General features: G+C 40.1%; 2 protein-coding genes across 3 annotated transcripts; one reads left to right on the top strand and one right to left on the bottom strand.

The window, feature by feature from the left end:
* Positions 1–526: 526 nt before the first annotated feature.
* On the bottom strand, positions 527–3,290 carry LOC131425535 (transcription factor grauzone-like). The gene is made up of 5 exons (XM_058587490.1): positions 3,004–3,290; positions 2,690–2,934; positions 1,080–2,624; positions 819–1,017; positions 527–756 (listed from the first exon to the last, which is right to left on the bottom strand). The coding sequence occupies exons 1-5, from the start codon at positions 3,133–3,135 to the stop codon at positions 604–606; spliced, it is 2,274 nt and encodes a 757-aa protein (XP_058443473.1). The 5' UTR covers positions 3,136–3,290; the 3' UTR covers positions 527–603.
* A 5,917-nt stretch (positions 3,291–9,207) lies between these two features.
* On the top strand, positions 9,208–12,078 carry LOC131425534 (zinc finger protein 62 homolog). Of its 2 annotated transcripts, XM_058587488.1 has the most exons (6): positions 9,208–9,603; positions 9,662–9,788; positions 9,846–10,054; positions 10,134–11,534; positions 11,603–11,801; positions 11,848–12,078. In XM_058587488.1, exons 1-6 carry the CDS (start codon positions 9,542–9,544, stop codon positions 11,998–12,000), a joined length of 2,151 nt encoding a protein of 716 aa, XP_058443471.1. In that variant the 5' UTR covers positions 9,208–9,541; the 3' UTR covers positions 12,001–12,078. The 2 variants fall into 2 exon arrangements, with proteins under 2 accessions (XP_058443471.1, XP_058443472.1); XM_058587489.1 differs by having other exon boundaries at positions 9,208–9,788.
* Positions 12,079–16,359: the final 4,281 nt, after the last annotated feature.

The raw sequence follows: 16,359 nt of genomic DNA, 5'->3' as shown, positions 1-16,359 counted from the left end.
TAGTGTATATTAAAATTAAAAAAATTTAATAACTTTGTAAGGACACGGCCAAATCGTACACAGTCTTCAGCAAAATTTTGTAATTTTACGTTTTCAGTAATGGTCTCGACCATAGTAAGCATTGAAAACAATTGCGAAAAAAGTTTTGTAAAAAAAATTGATTTTTAGGGGTATCAAATGAAAATGCGAAGATATAACAGCTTTATTCCAAACGAGCAAACGACTTGTCAAATACAATGTGAAGCTAACGAAAGTGCCAACATTTCGTATAAAATGTTTGGAGGTGTTGCCAACATTACGGATGAGATGTCATTACTCTGGTTATAGGCACTCTACGTTTATCTATCTCTTACGGGAAAAAGTTGTTGAAATGAGCTCTTCTCATAGTAGGCTTTTTCATATTTAGCAGCTAGAGAATTAAGTTCACGTTTTTATCGATTCGAACCACTGTGCATTCCTATGAAACAGTACAAGAACGTTCTAGTGCAGGATTGTCATCAAACTGCGTACCTCTGACAAACAATAATTTCAAGATTCAATACACCAATCAGAGCCTCCCAGTATATTTTTACGTACAGTAATTATATCGTTCCCTCACCTCTCTCACCGTGTGTAAAATCGCGCAGCGACTTCCTCGGCCCATTTCTCCGGATGCGCCGATTTCTTGTGAGTATACATATTCGAACTTGAATTGGAAGTCCTTGGGCAGTATGGACACTGATACAACACTACACCGGTGTGTGTTGCTTCGTGTTCCTACGAAAGAAAAAAAAACGCATTTGTCTTTTGTCGACAGTCCAAAACAGTCATCCCATTACCTTCAAACGAAGCTGAGTTTTGCATTCTTTGCCGCAGAAAGCACAGGTGAACAGAGGTCTGTTGGAATGGTGAAAATTTTTGTGACCCATCAAAGCTGCTTCGTTGATAGATTCCTTGCCGCAAATATCACACTTCACGGGCCCGGACGTGTCGTAGCAGCGTCGTTTATGTCGCAAATAACTTTTCTTATTTATCAACCTTTAAACAAACAAAAATTTAGTTTCTGTGTATCATCGTTTCAAATGTAAGGGACATCTTACCACCTATGACATTTTTCACACTGAATCTTCAAACTGGCCAACCCTTCTTCCGTGTGCGTCAAACGGTGTTCGTCCAGTAGAGCCCGATGATTAAAACCTTTAGCGCAAATGTCGCAAACCCAATCGCACACTGCACCGTGCTTCTTCTGTAGATGCGCCCTCAGTTGCTGCGAGTTGGAGTAAGCCTTATTGCACTGTTCGCAGAAGTGGGTCTTCCGTTCTTTGTTGACATGCCAATTCGTATGCTGCTTCAGCAGATAGTCCTTCACGAAAGCAGCCCCGCATATGTCACACTTGAACGGTCGCTCCGAAACCGGTGTATGAATCCACCATTTGTGGATTTGTAATCCCGAACTGTCCGCGTACGTTTTACCGCAGATCTCACACTTGAAATGGTCGGGATTCAAATGTCTCAGACAGTGTTCGTACAGCCGTTGACGCTTACCGAAGCGACGATCACAGCAAATGACCGCGTGTGTATTCATGTTATGAACTTTGAACGCGTGATAGGACAACTTGTTGAAAGTTTCCCCTATGAAGTCACATTTGGAGCAATTTAAGGAAACGTATTTTTTGATAAGCTCATCTTGTTGGACTAAATCGTCAATATTCCGCCTGCCCTTTGAGCTCGATGGTTTCGCTGACGATTCTTCGACAGACTGATCGAAAGAGTGCTGCTCTTCGATGTCTTCTCCGCCAGTATTCGGCACGGCAGACGAATTCTCCCCGAAAACATGGTGGCTCAGATTATGATTCTCAAGATTTCGGGCACTTAGAAAATATTTTCCACAAACTTGGCAATGGTGATTCTTTTTCTCCACCTCTTCGTGCCACTTTATGTGACTGTTGAGCAAATCTTCCGCCGCGAACGCCTTCGAGCAGCGATCACACTTGAACTGCTTCTGGTCCTCCGGTGTGTGCACTAAAAACATATGATTCGCATAGCTACGCTTATCCTTAAAAATGCAGTTGCACTCCAAACAACGACTGTGATCATTTTTCATTGGTTCATGATTTTTCAAATGTTCCACCAGCCCGGTTTTTGTAGACCATTTCCGATTACAGCAAAATATGTACCCATACGTATCGTGAACTTTCTTAAAGTGTACCCTCAACCGATAAAAAGTTTCGAACGTTTCGGCCTTATCCAGTCCAGTTTCAGCGCACCGGTGACACGTAATATCCATGTGTTGTCTTATGAACGCATTTAATTTCTCATTGTCTGACTTTTCCTTTCTCAGCTTTGTCCTGTTATGATTACGTCTTTTGACCAGCACCAACTTTTGCTTTCTGGCAGCAAGTCGTTTCGCCAGCGGAACATCCGAATCGGTTACATCGGAACCATTAGTACTTTCTTCACTTGAAGAACTCGAACTCGATTCCTGACCATTGCCCTCGTTGCTAGTAGCACCATCGTCTTCATCGTTATCATCACAATCGTAAGTTCTGCTTTGCAATGTTTCACAATCGAAAGTCTTTTTCTCAGATTCTTGTTTTACCTCCAATTTACATATTGGTTCTCCAAAAACTTGCGCGTTTAGATGTCTGCAAAGCAAAAACTCGTGTGGTGAATTATAGTTCATTTAGGTAAAAACTGAACGTTTACTTACCTAACATTTAATAGACCGTCTTGCTCTGGATTAGCTAAACAGTCTCTTTGCTCGAGATTATCGTGGACATCATTAACGGTAGCAACTATCATTTCTTCTGCACAGCAATCAACCGTTTCCGTTTTGATCTCGGAAATCGCCAATTGAGGAGGGTGCACTTTTTCTACCTCACAGTAAAACTTGTGAAATTCATCAATTTTTTCCCAACAACTAGTACAAACGGTTTTGTTGCAGTACTCATCTTTCTGTAAACGAAAAAAAAACGCCAAAATATCATATGCATTTAATAATTCTCATTCCGGCATGTTACGTACGGTAAACCAAAAGTGTTTGACAAACACTTCCTCCACATTTTCGCCGCTCACGTCGTCTCGTTCGGTGATGCAAAGAAAATTGTCCGATTTTCGAAGGCAAGTGAAACAACTTTCCAGCTCAGTCGAGGACATAACGCGTTGTGTTTTAATAAACTTACAAATTTAGTTTAGTTGCTTTTTACAGGCCCAACTTGATAAATGAGGAGGCAACCGAATAATATGAGGAACCTGTAAGCGGAACTTTGTTTTTGTTGTGACATTGAGTACACGCAAAATTTGTTGAGGTGATTTAGTTTCACTACACTCTTACCAACCGCTACATAATTTTGGGTCAAAACCTACCCAAAATCAACTAAAGTGTATCTCCCCAATTTTAGGTAACGAGTGATGACCTCAAAATTTGGGTAAATGTAAGTTTACCCAAAGAGTTATGCCATAACAAAACACGCTACCCATTTGTTACGCTCAAGTCAAAGTTTGAATAGATAAAGACCTAATTTTGGGTAGCTTATAGAAGAGCTCGACAATGAGTGATTGTCCTAAAAAAATATGTAAAAATGATTTTCAGTGTACATGCTTTACACGCTCTTTGAACATAACTCATGGTTTGAGTTACGATTACTCAAATTCATAAACTGGAACAATATGTCAAAATTTGAGAACGGATTTCTCGATTAATTTTTCAAAAGGCGTATAAGCAAGTGACAGTTTCTCTTTGTTTACTTTCTCTTCTATCAATTACCAAACGGTTTCCATGTTTATCACTCAACTCTTTGCATAAAATGATACCCGAAATTTTCGACTTTCAAACAGAGTAGTGAAAACAAAGAAAATTTTTTAATCACATCACAATAATCGAAAGAGAGAGTGATTAAAGAGAAACTGTCACTTGCTTATACGCCCTTTTGAAAAATTACCCGAGAATTGAAAAAAAAATCGCTCAGGCCATGAGCACTCGCATTTGTTCATACAATAGAGTAAGCGTTGAGTTCTCAAACATTTGAGTGAAAAAATACTACTGGCATTTCAGTGCGCTGTCATTCTCGGAATATTCTTATCGAATTTAATAATGCAAGATTCATCGTTTTTTACTATCGTTTCTAACCCGATTTTTGAAACCATGAAGCATCAATAATAGATGTTTTCAGTGGAAATTTTTTGGCTTCGATTATGCTAAGTCCAAAATAAGGACATCAAAATAGTTCAAATTGTACTACAAATAAGTCCAAAGGAAACGATTTTAAATCACATTTTTTGTGCTTCCCATTTAAAAGAAAACAGAACGACTTTAATAGGGATTCCATGTATATAAAAATAAACAAAAAAAGTTACTTTATGTTGAGTGTATGGAATACAAATTTTGTGTTAAACTCATTCAAATTTTGAAAAAAAAAATTCTAATTTTGAATAAAAAATACTCAAACTTTGACAGCGATTATGATTATGATCTCGAACGCAATAACACGTTGAAGGCTTTTTTTCTGTGAAAATTGTGCAATTTTAGTTTTACGTACGATGATATTGACAGTAAGATGCGGTGTGCAATATTCATCAATGAACACCAGACTCTCATAGCAATTCATTGTGCTCAATATTAATCATGAACTACAGACTCTCATAGTACACTGAGGTCTCTTTTTACGCGGATTTCCGAAGTTACGCGGTTATTTTTTCGCGGATTTCCAAAGTTACGCGGTTTTTTTTTTCGGAATCAAAAAAAAATTTCGATCTTGGAAGTCTCAAAATTTTTCTATGTCCCAAAGTCGATTTTCACAAAATTTTTATTTTAAGATTACACCAGATCTGGGGGTCAAAGGTGCACGACATCCTGGAAGGAGCGACTAATATCATATCTTACTGTTTGTATCGGCAGTTTGATTGACTTAGCTCTGGTCGTCACAAGCCCCGACCTCATGCCTACACGGTGTCAAATGATGACTGGTGACTCCTGTTTTTAGCAGAATGAGGAGGTGCGGAGTATTAGCAAGCGGTGGGATAGAGTGCAACTGTTGATAAGGAACTAACATCTTACTATAGATGTCTCGATTATCAACCCACTTTGTGACTCTTGCTAATATTCTCAACGTGGGAAGTGTGCAACATGTAAACTTTTATTAAAAAAATTATAAATTTTATATTATTAATAGTAACTATCCTATTGCCCTGAGCTTAGGATGATGGACTACAGGGCGCGTGCCCTGCTTGGCGGATGAGGGTGGGAGTCAATTTACACTTCGTGTTGACCAAGTCGGATCATACCGAGATCGATCGTTCGCTTAAAACGGTAAAACGAATTTATTATATCATCTGTGTTTATCGCAGAGTTGACATGACTGATGCTGCTTGAAATTGACAATGGGCCGTTGGGTTGTTTCAGGCATTACTGATGCAATTGGGATGCTTATTCACCCCGGCTCTGTGTTTCGTTCGAGTCGGATTGTTTCGATCGGGTGTGAAGTTTTGCGTTCTGTAGCTCGATCGAGTTCTCCATACAAAGGCATCACTCACATTTCAAATATCCTCAGACAGCGTTGCAAAAGTCTGTATATCCGAAAGCAAATCTGCTGTTCGCAAATATTGCAGAAATTTCTCTATGATGTATAACTGAACGAACTTGAAAAAAAGGTCGCGACAATTTCATAAGTCTGTGGAATTTGCGGATTTACAGACATATCTGCAGTTCTGGCATCTCTGATCAGGAATAGGAGCGGATTGACATCTTGTGAGCTGTTGGGGAGGTTTCAAACCTTTCCGATCCGGTTCGATATCGGTGCTGATGTTGTACAAATTGCATTGACGGCGAAACTGATTCGGGCAGGTGTGAAGACATTTTGGGCAATCGTGCCATTGTGTGCATGCTGTGGCTTCCCTGGACAGTCTGGTGTTGAATGCGCATCCTTACCTTACATCATATAATCCAACAAACTTGCTAACACCTGACTTTATTTTATCTTATTTCATTTCATGGTGGGGCGCAATGAAACGAGAATGTTGAAATAAGGAACTGTCATCGAAGGCCTAAGAGCAAAGAAATTTTAGGAAGAAGAAGGCGTCTCCAGAGAGTGACGAAAGGGTGGTACTCTGAGTGATAACTTGACCTTTGTTAAGCTGAGGTAAGGTGGGGAGAGAGCGGTAAGTGCACTATTGTTTTTAATGTCACTTTATTATTATTACCATTATTATTATTATTGTTATTATTATAATTATTATTATTGTTCCGTACGCTTTATTTTCAGCCACAAACACAGTAGTTAGTAAACTTCTAAATGCTATATTTCCCTATTTATCTCCACTATCCCTAACCTAATGTATCTGAAACCAGTGGGACTCAGAGCAGCGCCTGCTGGTGGAGGAAGCCGGTGTGCTATACGGTCTAGTGCATATCAACGGTCAGGCTTTAGTAGGCTCACAGCCAGCTTGAAGTGAACCTCACTCAAGCAGATGGGCGGACACGGTCTGCCAGGTTGTGGGCTGATAAATTACAATAAGATTACACCAGATCTGGACGTTTCGTGCATTTCTAAGATATTTGGAATCAAAAAAAATTGTTCTTCTTAAGTTTGAAGGTTTTTTACGCGGATTTCCGAAGTTAAGCGGTTTTTTTACACGGATATTCCAAGTTATGCGGTTTTCACACTTATAAATTTTTCAAAAAAAAATGTTCAGAACACACCTGATCTGGACGTTTCATGCATTTCTAAGACATTTGACATCAAAAAATTTATTTTGCATTTTGTGTTTTTTTTTCTACGCGGATTTTTGAAGTTACGCGGTCTCAAATTCGATTTCACAAAAAAAAATTTTAGGGATTACACCAGATCTGGGCGATTCATGCATTTCTAAGACATTTGGAACAAAAATGTTTTTTTTTTGTATTTTGCGTTTTTTTTCTACGCGGATTTCCAAAGTTACGCGGTCCAAAATTCCCAAAGTCTCAAAATCGATTTTCACAAAATAATTTTTTTGTGATTACACCAGATCTGAACCGACAACACGAGCCACTCCGAACAAAAATCAGAATAAAAAGTGTTCGTTAATGATTTACCACCAGTTACCGTAAATTGAGCGACCCCTTACTAATGTTAAAAAAAAATCTTATCGCACAACACTCTTATTGTTGCTACGAACTAGTTTCCAAGGAATCATCAATATAAACAACTTAATTGAGGAATTAAATTAATCGCTGAGCACGGAAAATATCGTTTATCCAAACAGTTTGAAGGAGGTTTGTGAACAATTTTTGAATATCGACAAATGGTAATGATCGAAATAAAATTTGTTTCAGTTCGAACAAACAAAACATCAAATGGATCTATATTAACCGAATACGGTTTTGCAACATTAAACCGGGTTAAATTTATTATTTGTTCTGTTCTTTCAGGCTTAATCAAACCCTGTTAGCAATCAAACGACATCTGTGTCCATTAAAATGGCCTCCAATACTGAATTCATTATCAGTGTTTGACCCGAATCAAGTCAAACAAGAAATAAAAGAAATCCCACCAATTATTGATTCAAATGCAAAATGATTTTTCACGCTCGGAATAGGTTTGTACATTTGTATCGAAAATCACTTTTCATTGCCTAAAACTCCTTGCTTAGCTTGATAATCGATTTATCATCTTTCTCGCATGCCTTAGTTGAGTTTGTTGAAAAAACTTCTGCAGGAGTCCGTTCAATCTATGAGTTTTCTAATATGGAACTAGATAAAATCGAACAAATTCGAGCAGTCTTATTTTATTATAATAAATTACTTCTTTATTATTCAACAACATCTACGCTATTAAATGCACTGGGGAATTGATTCTGCACAACCACATTATTTAAGAAGTTGTATTCTTTTCCACACTAGGACAATCTTTATAAATTCAATATTTTCAGACAAGAAACCAAAAAAAATCGTTTATCGCACCAAAACTAGTCTTTGAATTGGAATTAAAATGATTTATACATATTGTTTTCATTGCTGAAACCGGTAGCAACGGCGAAGGTGACCGTTATTTGAAACAACACTTGTTTATTCTTGGTCGCCAGTTGAAAATATTTTTTCAACGATTTCAATTTGACATTACAAGTTACTGGGGGGGTAGTTAAATTTACGACACAGTTTTTATAGACGAGTGGCAGGTCGTGTCGTCGTCGGAACGTTTCATACATTTCTAAGATATTTGGCATTAACTTTTTTTCTTTAGTTTTGAAGTTATTTTTCACGCGAATTTCCGGAGTTACGCGTTTTTTTATCACACAAAACTAGGGGGTATCTCTCAGTTAAGTCTGCAGGTAATTAAATACGAAGAAACTTAGCCGCATTAGACCTTTAAAAATCGCAGTAAATTAAAACAAATTCTCTTACGCAGCATGTTGATCTGTTATGCCAAATGATCATAATGCCAAATAACCATTATGCCAAATAACCATTATGCCAAATAACCATTATGCCAAACGACTTTATGCCAAATATGGTAGCACGTTGATTTTGGGTAGGATTCTACCCAAAATTAAGTAGCGGCTACTAAGGGTGTACACGCAAGAAAATCCGGTTCTGGATTAACATTAGAATAAGTCCTATGTTAAAATAACAGTTTTTTCTTGTTCACTTTCTTTTTCGATTATCACGACATAATATGATAATGTGACACTCAAGCAAATTGAGTAGTGAAAATCATAAGGCAAATCTTATGATGCATCAAAAATCACCAAAATCATAATTTCATAAGATAAATATGAAAAATATACCTCTGCAATATACATCTTATCTATCACTATTATAGTTTTCATACGAACAACTTATGAACTTCACAAGATATGAGAGAAGTTATGTTTATCATAGAAATTTCGCATAATGTTCCTAAAAATTCCGTATGAATTTCATAAGGCGTTTTATTGGAATTCCTATTTTCGGGATTTCATAAGGCGGTCTTATGGTTCGCTTACGATATTCTTGTGGCTAAAAATCATACGAAATCATTATGAAATTCCATATATTTTTTGCCTGAGTGGATGATTCATGATATATTATATCTGAATTTTCCAAAAATTTCTTCAGTGCAGATCAAAAGTTAATAATTGTTATTATTATTCCATGTGGAGTTGCAGACAAAAGGTTTGCCGATCGTACCATAATAATTGGAAGTGAAAGTAAACAAAGAGAAACTGTCATTCTGAACGTCAGGACCTTTTCCGATGTTCATCTTCAGTTTGTCTAATGTTTTCGCTTGATGTCAAAGCTATCCCGGGTTCCACCCCAACTGCTGACAAAACGTTTAGTCTGAAACTATAGTTTGAACGCCGAAATTCGAGTCAACTCAATTTCGTGAAAATTGTTTGTCTGATGAAACTACCCGAATCAATTTCAGGTTTATCAAGCGAAAACGACATAATTTCTGCATCAATTAGATCATTAATGACAGCTACCAACCCCAAAAATTTATTGTTTCAATTTCTCGGAATTTAAGTGACCCCATCAATAGTAGAAATATTAGTTGGTCTGCTTGTAAAGAAAATGTAGCTGTTCAAAATCACAAATTATGTTGATTCTATGTCTACAAAAAACATTCGATTGAGTGAAAAAAAAATATTTTGTGTTTTACTGTACAATTTGTAATTTTTTAATCGACCGCTACATAGACAAAGTCATTTAGTTCAGTCAACCCAACAGGAAGATGTTCAAGGCAGAACTAGAAAACTGCTTCACTTGTTTTCGGCAGAGTGACAGCTTAATCCGCATAATCCAAGACGAAGACGAAAGTGTAGAGGAAATTTTCGTCAAACATTTTTGGTTTACTGTATGTGATCAGTTTGTTTTCACCGCGAAATACTCAATTAATTGAACTGTTCCACAGATAGATGAATACCGGGATCGAGCACTGTGTACTAGTTGTTGGGAAAAAATTGATGAGTTTCATAAATTCTACTGCAACGTGGAAAAGGTGCATAGCTCTCAGTTACTGTTGGTGGAAGTCAAGATGGAAGACAGTATTGCTGAATTTGATGGTGAGGAACAAGTAGATCAGAAGGTGGACATACTATCGGTTGATACCCAAAGCAGTAGGTTGGTTGGTTATTTGAAGTTCTGCAAAATTCTCCAATGATACGGACAATCGATTCAAGAATACATTTGTTCTTTTCAGTAAATCTGGAACCGATACTCCAATTCTCGGCGAAAAACAAAAGGCAGAATTGAACAAGGAAACAGTAGATTGTACAGGTGACGATCGCATTTCGGACGATGGCAATCAGTCAACCCTTAAACAAGAACAGGAGGAAGAAACTTTTGCTTCAGCTAGTCAAAGTAAACGATTTATTATTGAACGTGCGATCAAGACTCCTAGGAAACTAAATAACGAGAATGGTGAACTGGACAAACTTATACAAAAGCACATAAATCTTGTTTGCGATAAGTGTTCTGAATCGGACGTGGTGGCTAACCAGAATACGTTCCAATCATTCTATCGACTGATGGTGCATTTCAAACAGGTTCACAAATCAAACGGATACGTGTTCTGCTGCGAGCGCAAATGGTCGACCAAAACAGGACTCGCAAGTCATCTGAAAAAACATAAACCTGCAATAGAGAAAAACAGCAAGACCAAAGCAACAACGTGTCTAGAGTGTAAATGTACATTAAGAGATAAGGAAAGTTACGAAAGCCACATGTTTCTGGTTCACACACCGGAGGAACAAAAACGTTTCAAATGTGACCGTTGTTCGAAAGCATTCGCTGCGGAATGTTTGCTTAATAGTCACATAAAATGGCATGAGGTGGTTGAGAAAAAAAATCATTACTGTACGATCTGTAATAAGTACTTTCTGAGAGTACAAAATTTAAGAAATCACATGATAACACACAATCGTCAAGCGAAACAGTCTGCTCAGGAACAAAAGCTGCCTAAGCGATCGTCTACGGCCAAAACAAAACGGCCGGCTGTTGAAATCGCACAACAAGACGAACTGATTCGGAAATTTGTCTCTTTAAATTGTCCTCAGTGTGATTTTTTGGGAGAAACTTTCAGGGAATTGGTTAATCATGCATTAAAACAACACGGAATTAATTCATATACAGTAGACTGCTGTGACCGTCGGTTCGGTAGCAGAGAACAGTTATACGAACACTGCTTACGACATCAGAACCCGGATCACTTCCGTTGTGACATTTGTGGAAAAAATTACGCTGACAGTTCTGCCCTGCAGAGCCACAGATGGAGAATTCACACACCGATTTCCGAGCGACCCTTTAAATGTGAGATATGTGGGGATGCCTTTGTGAAAGATTACCTACTGAAGAAGCATATGGACACTCACTTGAGCAAGGAGCGAAAGAGTCACTTCTGTGAGTTGTGCAACAGAGCGTATTCAAATGCAATGTACTTGAAAGTACACCAGCAGAGGAAGCACGGTGCTATCAGTGATTGGGTATGTGACGTGTGTGCCAAAGGGTTTGCACATCGGGCCGCCCTCGAGGAGCATCGTTTAACCCATACACAGGAAGGATTGACCAGTCTGAAGATCCAGTGTGAGAAGTGCAAAAAGTGGTAAAAGTTTTAGTTTCGAAAATATTTTAAGGTTCGATTTTCAATCAATCGTGATTTCTTGTTGGCAGGCTAATCAACAAGGGCAGTTACTCGAAACACAAGCGAATTTGTTACGACACCAATGGACCGGTGAAGTGTGACATCTGTGGTAAGGAATCTGTTAATGAAGCCGCACTTATGGGACACAAAAACTTTCACCATTCCAAGCGACCTATGCTGAAATGTTCGTATTGCGAAAAAGAGTGTAGAACACCGCTGCGGTTGAAGGTAAGATGATGGTTTCGTTAATTCCGTTTCTAAAACGTTTTTCTAGGAACACGAAGCAACACATACTGGAGCAGTGTTGTATCAATGCCCGTACTGCCCGCGAACGTCCAACTCCAGCTCGAATATGTACAGTCACAAAAAGACAGTTCATGCCGAGAAATGGGCCGAAGAAGTCGCTGCGCGCTACTACAAGCGCTAACTAGTAATTGCCCGAGGTTACTGCGATTAGAGATTAATTATTTTATAGAAGAAATAAAATAATTAATATTTTTATCACAATCAGCAAAACATATCAAACCTTTTGTCACTTCATTTTTTCGGTGTTGGAGAATGACTACCGCCTGATATCGAGGTCATCAAAAGATGCAATAACTAATAACTAAATGCTCACAAGTTTCTATCTCATGCCTCCCTGTGGGGTCTATGATGACATTTGGTCAATAGAACGTCGAAGGCTGGCTGCTATCACCTTCTGCGTTAGAAGCAGAATGAGAAGTGCGAATTGGTTTGTATGTAATAACTCCTAATATGCAAACAATATTGAAAATCCATCAAATAGGTCAAGTACTTCGACTTGACGTACTATTGCTGTAGTATATTTAATTTCCTTGTGGAATTAAAAATCTACTACACAGGCAGGATCAGGCAATCAACCTTCGGTTAGACCTTGGAATTTGGACAGGGGAGGAGGGGGGGGGGGGGGGGGGAGTGGCTAGCGATCTCTTTACATAGAGCGAGCCTACCCGAGCGTCTGTTCTCCATGTTAGAAGCGCCTGATTCCGTCCTTGTGTCAGTGTGGAACTCTTAACAGTGCTGACACGATGGCCCTCCGGCGAGACAGAAGGTTGGTGCAGGCCTAACAAGCCGCCCGGAAAACACATGTTACGTACAATCAGGATATAAATGCGCAGGAGAATAATCGGCAAAGACCTAGGCGACAAAGGACTAAGATTGGAAGCTTGGCAAATGGAACTGCAAATCACTTGGCTTCCCAGGATACGACCGAATGCTACATGATGAGCTTCAAATCCGCGGCTTCGATATCGTAGTGCTGCAGGAACTTTGTTGGACGGGGCAGAAGTTGTGAAAAGGCGGGTATAGAGCGGCCACTACAACCAGCGCTCTAAGAACGGGATTTGTAGTATTGGGCAAGATGCGCCAGCGCGTGATTGGGTGGCAGCCAAGCAGTGATAAGATGTGTGTATTGAAGGGCCGTTTCTTCAATTACAGCATCATCAACGTGCACTGCCCACATGAGACGAGACCCGATGAGGAGAAGGAAGCTTTTTACGCACAGTTGGAACGAATCTACGAAAGCTGTCTAAAACTCGCATGAATGCTCAGGTAAACCGGGAGGCAATGTACAGGCCTGTGATTGGACTGGAGAGCCTGCACGCGGCAACTAACGACAATGGTCAACGATGCGAAAGCTTTGCAGCCTCCCGAGGAATGGTAGTCCGAAGCACCTTCTGCCCCCCGCAAAGGTATCCATAAAGCCACCTGTAGATCACCTGATCAAAATACGGAAAATCAAATCGACCACGTTCTCATTGACGGTCGATTCTTCTCCGACGTCATCAATGTCCGCACCTACCGCAGTACCAACATTGATTCTGACCACTACCTTGTCGCGATTTGTATGCGCTCAAAACTATTGACGGTGCACAACACTCGTCGCACAATAACGCCGGGACTTAATCTCGAGCAGCTACGTAGCTTTCGTACTGCAGAGGAATACGCGCAACAACTGGAGCTAGTGCTACCAACGGAAGAGCAGCTTGGCGTGGCGACTCTCGAAGACGGCTGGAGGAATATAAGGTCCGCCGTGAGCACTGCTGCAACCGTTCTAGGTACGAGGTTATCGAATCGAGGAAATGACTGGTTTGACGGCGAATGTCAGCAGTTGATCGAAGATAAGAACGCAGCAAGGGCGAGGATGCTGCAACACCGCACGAGAGCGAACGAGGAACGGCACAGACAGGCGCGGAACAGAAAGAACACGGTTTTCCGGAGGAAAAAACGCCTCCAGCAAGACTAAGATCGCGAAACGATGAAACAGCTGTACCGCGCAAATGACACACGGAAGTTCTATGAGCAGCTGAACCACTCACGCAGAGGCTACACGCCACAGGCCGAAATGTGCTGAGATACCAGTGGTAAGCTTCTCACGAACGAACGTGAGGTTGAAGCAGTACTATGACGAGCTTCTGACGACAGATTCCCAGCACCTGATCTGTCGGAGATAAGTGAGGAGCCTGAGGACAACAAAGCCGCGGCAATGACCATTTAGCAGGCGAGCTGCTGAAACATGGAGGAGGCACTGGCTAGAGCACAGCACTGGATGATTTCCAAAGTTTAAGAGTAGAAGATTCTACCGCAGGAATGGATAGAAGGAGTGGTATGTCCCGTCTACAAAAAGAATGATAAGCTAGATTGTTGCAATTACCGCGCAATCACATTGCTGAACGCCGCCTACAAGGTACTCTCAAATCCTTTACCGTCGTCCAAGGGCCGTACCAAGCGCGATTTACGGGAGCCCGCGTCACTACGGATCATATATACGCGATAAAACAAGTACTCCAGAAGTGTCGTGAATACAACGTACCCACGCATCACCTATTCATTGACTTCAAAGCGGCATACGACACAATCGATCGAGAACAGCTATGGCAGATCATGCACGAATACGGTTTCTCAAATAAACTGACGCGATTGGTCAAAGCAACGATGGATGGAGTGATGTGCTACGTCCGAGTATCTGAGACGCTCTCGAGTCCCTTCGAATCTCGGAGAGGGTTACGGCAAAGTGATGGACTCTCTTGTATCTTGCTCAATATTGCCTTGGAAGGTGTGATTCGAAGAGCGAGGATCGACACGAGTGGCACGATCTTCCGAAAGTCCGTACCACTTTCTGGCTTCGCTGACGATATTGATATTGTGACACGTAACCTTGAGAAGATAACGGAAACCTACATCGGACTGAAAGCTGAAGCTAGGCGTATCGGACTGGCCATAAATGCGTCAAAAACAAAATACATGAGGAAGAGGCTCTAGAGATGAAACACTACGCCTGCCACCACGAATATTGATAGACGGTGACGATATCGAGATGATTGACGAGTTCGAGTATTTGGGCTCACTGGTGACCGCTGATAATGACATCAGCTGAGAAATTCAGAGACGTATTTTGGCAGGAAATCGTGCGTACTTTGGACTCAGAAAAACCATCCGATCGAGAAAAGTACGCCACCGCACGAAATTGACCATCTACAAAACACTCATTAGACCGGTTTGTTCTCTATGGCCACGAGACCTTGACTATGTTGGCAGAGGACCAACGTGTCCTTAGTGTTTTCGAAAGAAAAATACCGAGGACCATCTATGGCGGAGCGCAGATGGAACGTGGAGACGGCGTATGAATCACGAATTGCAACAGCTGCTAGGAAAACCACCCATCGTACGGTCAGCTCAAATCGGACGTCTACGATGGACTGGGCATGTCATAAGGATGTCGGACGGCAGCCCAGTGAAAATGTTTCTTGAGCCGATTCTTAGCATATAGAATCATTGCATAACTAGTACTACGATTCTACTGACACTATGAATCCTTCAGATAGGGGCTCGAACATATGACAACTGACTGGTCGTTTGCATTGCAGAAATAGAAAACGAAAAGGGAACAACGATGGGGAATGCTATTCAAAATCAGCCGTTCTAATGGCTCTAAATGTTGTCTAAAAGCTTTTAAGATTACTTCTGTGCATATCGAAGGTGAAAATCATCAAATTAGTGCAAATCTAGAATGATTTAATTAGCTTGGTGCACTTTTCGCAATGCGAAATTCGCACCAAACGAGCGCAAACAAAGCTTACATTTGACTGCATCGCGTTTGAGAAAAATGTTCCGAACAGTGTTGAATATCGTAGAGAATTCCACATTTTGTCCATTTCAAAAACCAGAAATAAAATCCGTACAACATTTTGATAATATTTTTACTTTTTTCATATAAAAAGGTTATGTAATCACTGTGAAACCTGACTTTTTAACCAAGGCTCGGAGGGCCTAATGTCATACACCTTTCGACTCAGCTCAACCAATTTAGTAAATGTATGTGTGTATGTAACAAAAACGTGCACACAATTTTCTCGGAGATGGCTGGATTGATTTTCACAAACTTAGATTCAAATGAAAGGTCTCTTGGTCCCATAGGGTGCTATTGAATTTTACCCGGATCAGACTTCTGGTTCGGGACTTACGGGGTAAAATGTGCAAAACTGAACTAATAACTAGCCATCGATTTTCTCAGAGACCGCTCATCCAATTTCCATTAGCGTTGGTTCAAATGAAAGCTCTTACAACCCCATATAATCCTACCAAATTTAATCCGGATACGACTTCCGGTTCCGGAATTACAAACTAATAAATAAAAAAATACATTTTCTGGGACGTGTTTTTATACATGACACGGAAAATTCAATCAAATACTTTGAAATAGCCGTATAATGCTTGCATTGGACAGATTTGGTTAGTTGATGATCAAATACATTGATTTTGGGTA

The sequence above is a fragment of the Malaya genurostris genome, chromosome 1, assembly GCF_030247185.1.
Source record: "Malaya genurostris strain Urasoe2022 chromosome 1, Malgen_1.1, whole genome shotgun sequence".
NCBI classification, from domain to species: Eukaryota; Metazoa; Arthropoda; class Insecta; order Diptera; family Culicidae; genus Malaya; species Malaya genurostris.
The sequence above is the reverse complement of the archived record's forward strand: the minus strand, read 5'-3'. Positions and strand labels throughout refer to the sequence as shown.

Coding starts and splice junctions, on each gene's coding strand:
- LOC131425535 (XM_058587490.1), bottom strand. CDS start 3,135: ATGTCCTCGACTGAGCTGGAAAGTTGTTTCACTTGCCTTCGAAAATCG. Junction 2,625..2,689: donor GACGGTCTATTAAATGTTAG/GTAAGTAAACGT, acceptor TTTGCTTTGCAG/ACATCTAAACGCGCAAGTTT. Junction 757..818: donor AAACTCAGCTTCGTTTGAAG/GTAATGGGATGA, acceptor TTTCTTTCGTAG/GAACACGAAGCAACACACAC.
- LOC131425534 (XM_058587488.1), top strand. CDS start 9,542: ATGTCTACAAAAAACATTCGATTGAGTGAAAAAAAAATATTTTGTGTT. Junction 9,604..9,661: donor TGTGTTTTACTGTACAATTT/GTAATTTTTTAA, acceptor TCAACCCAACAG/GAAGATGTTCAAGGCAGAAC. Junction 9,789..9,845: donor TCAAACATTTTTGGTTTACT/GTATGTGATCAG, acceptor ACTGTTCCACAG/ATAGATGAATACCGGGATCG.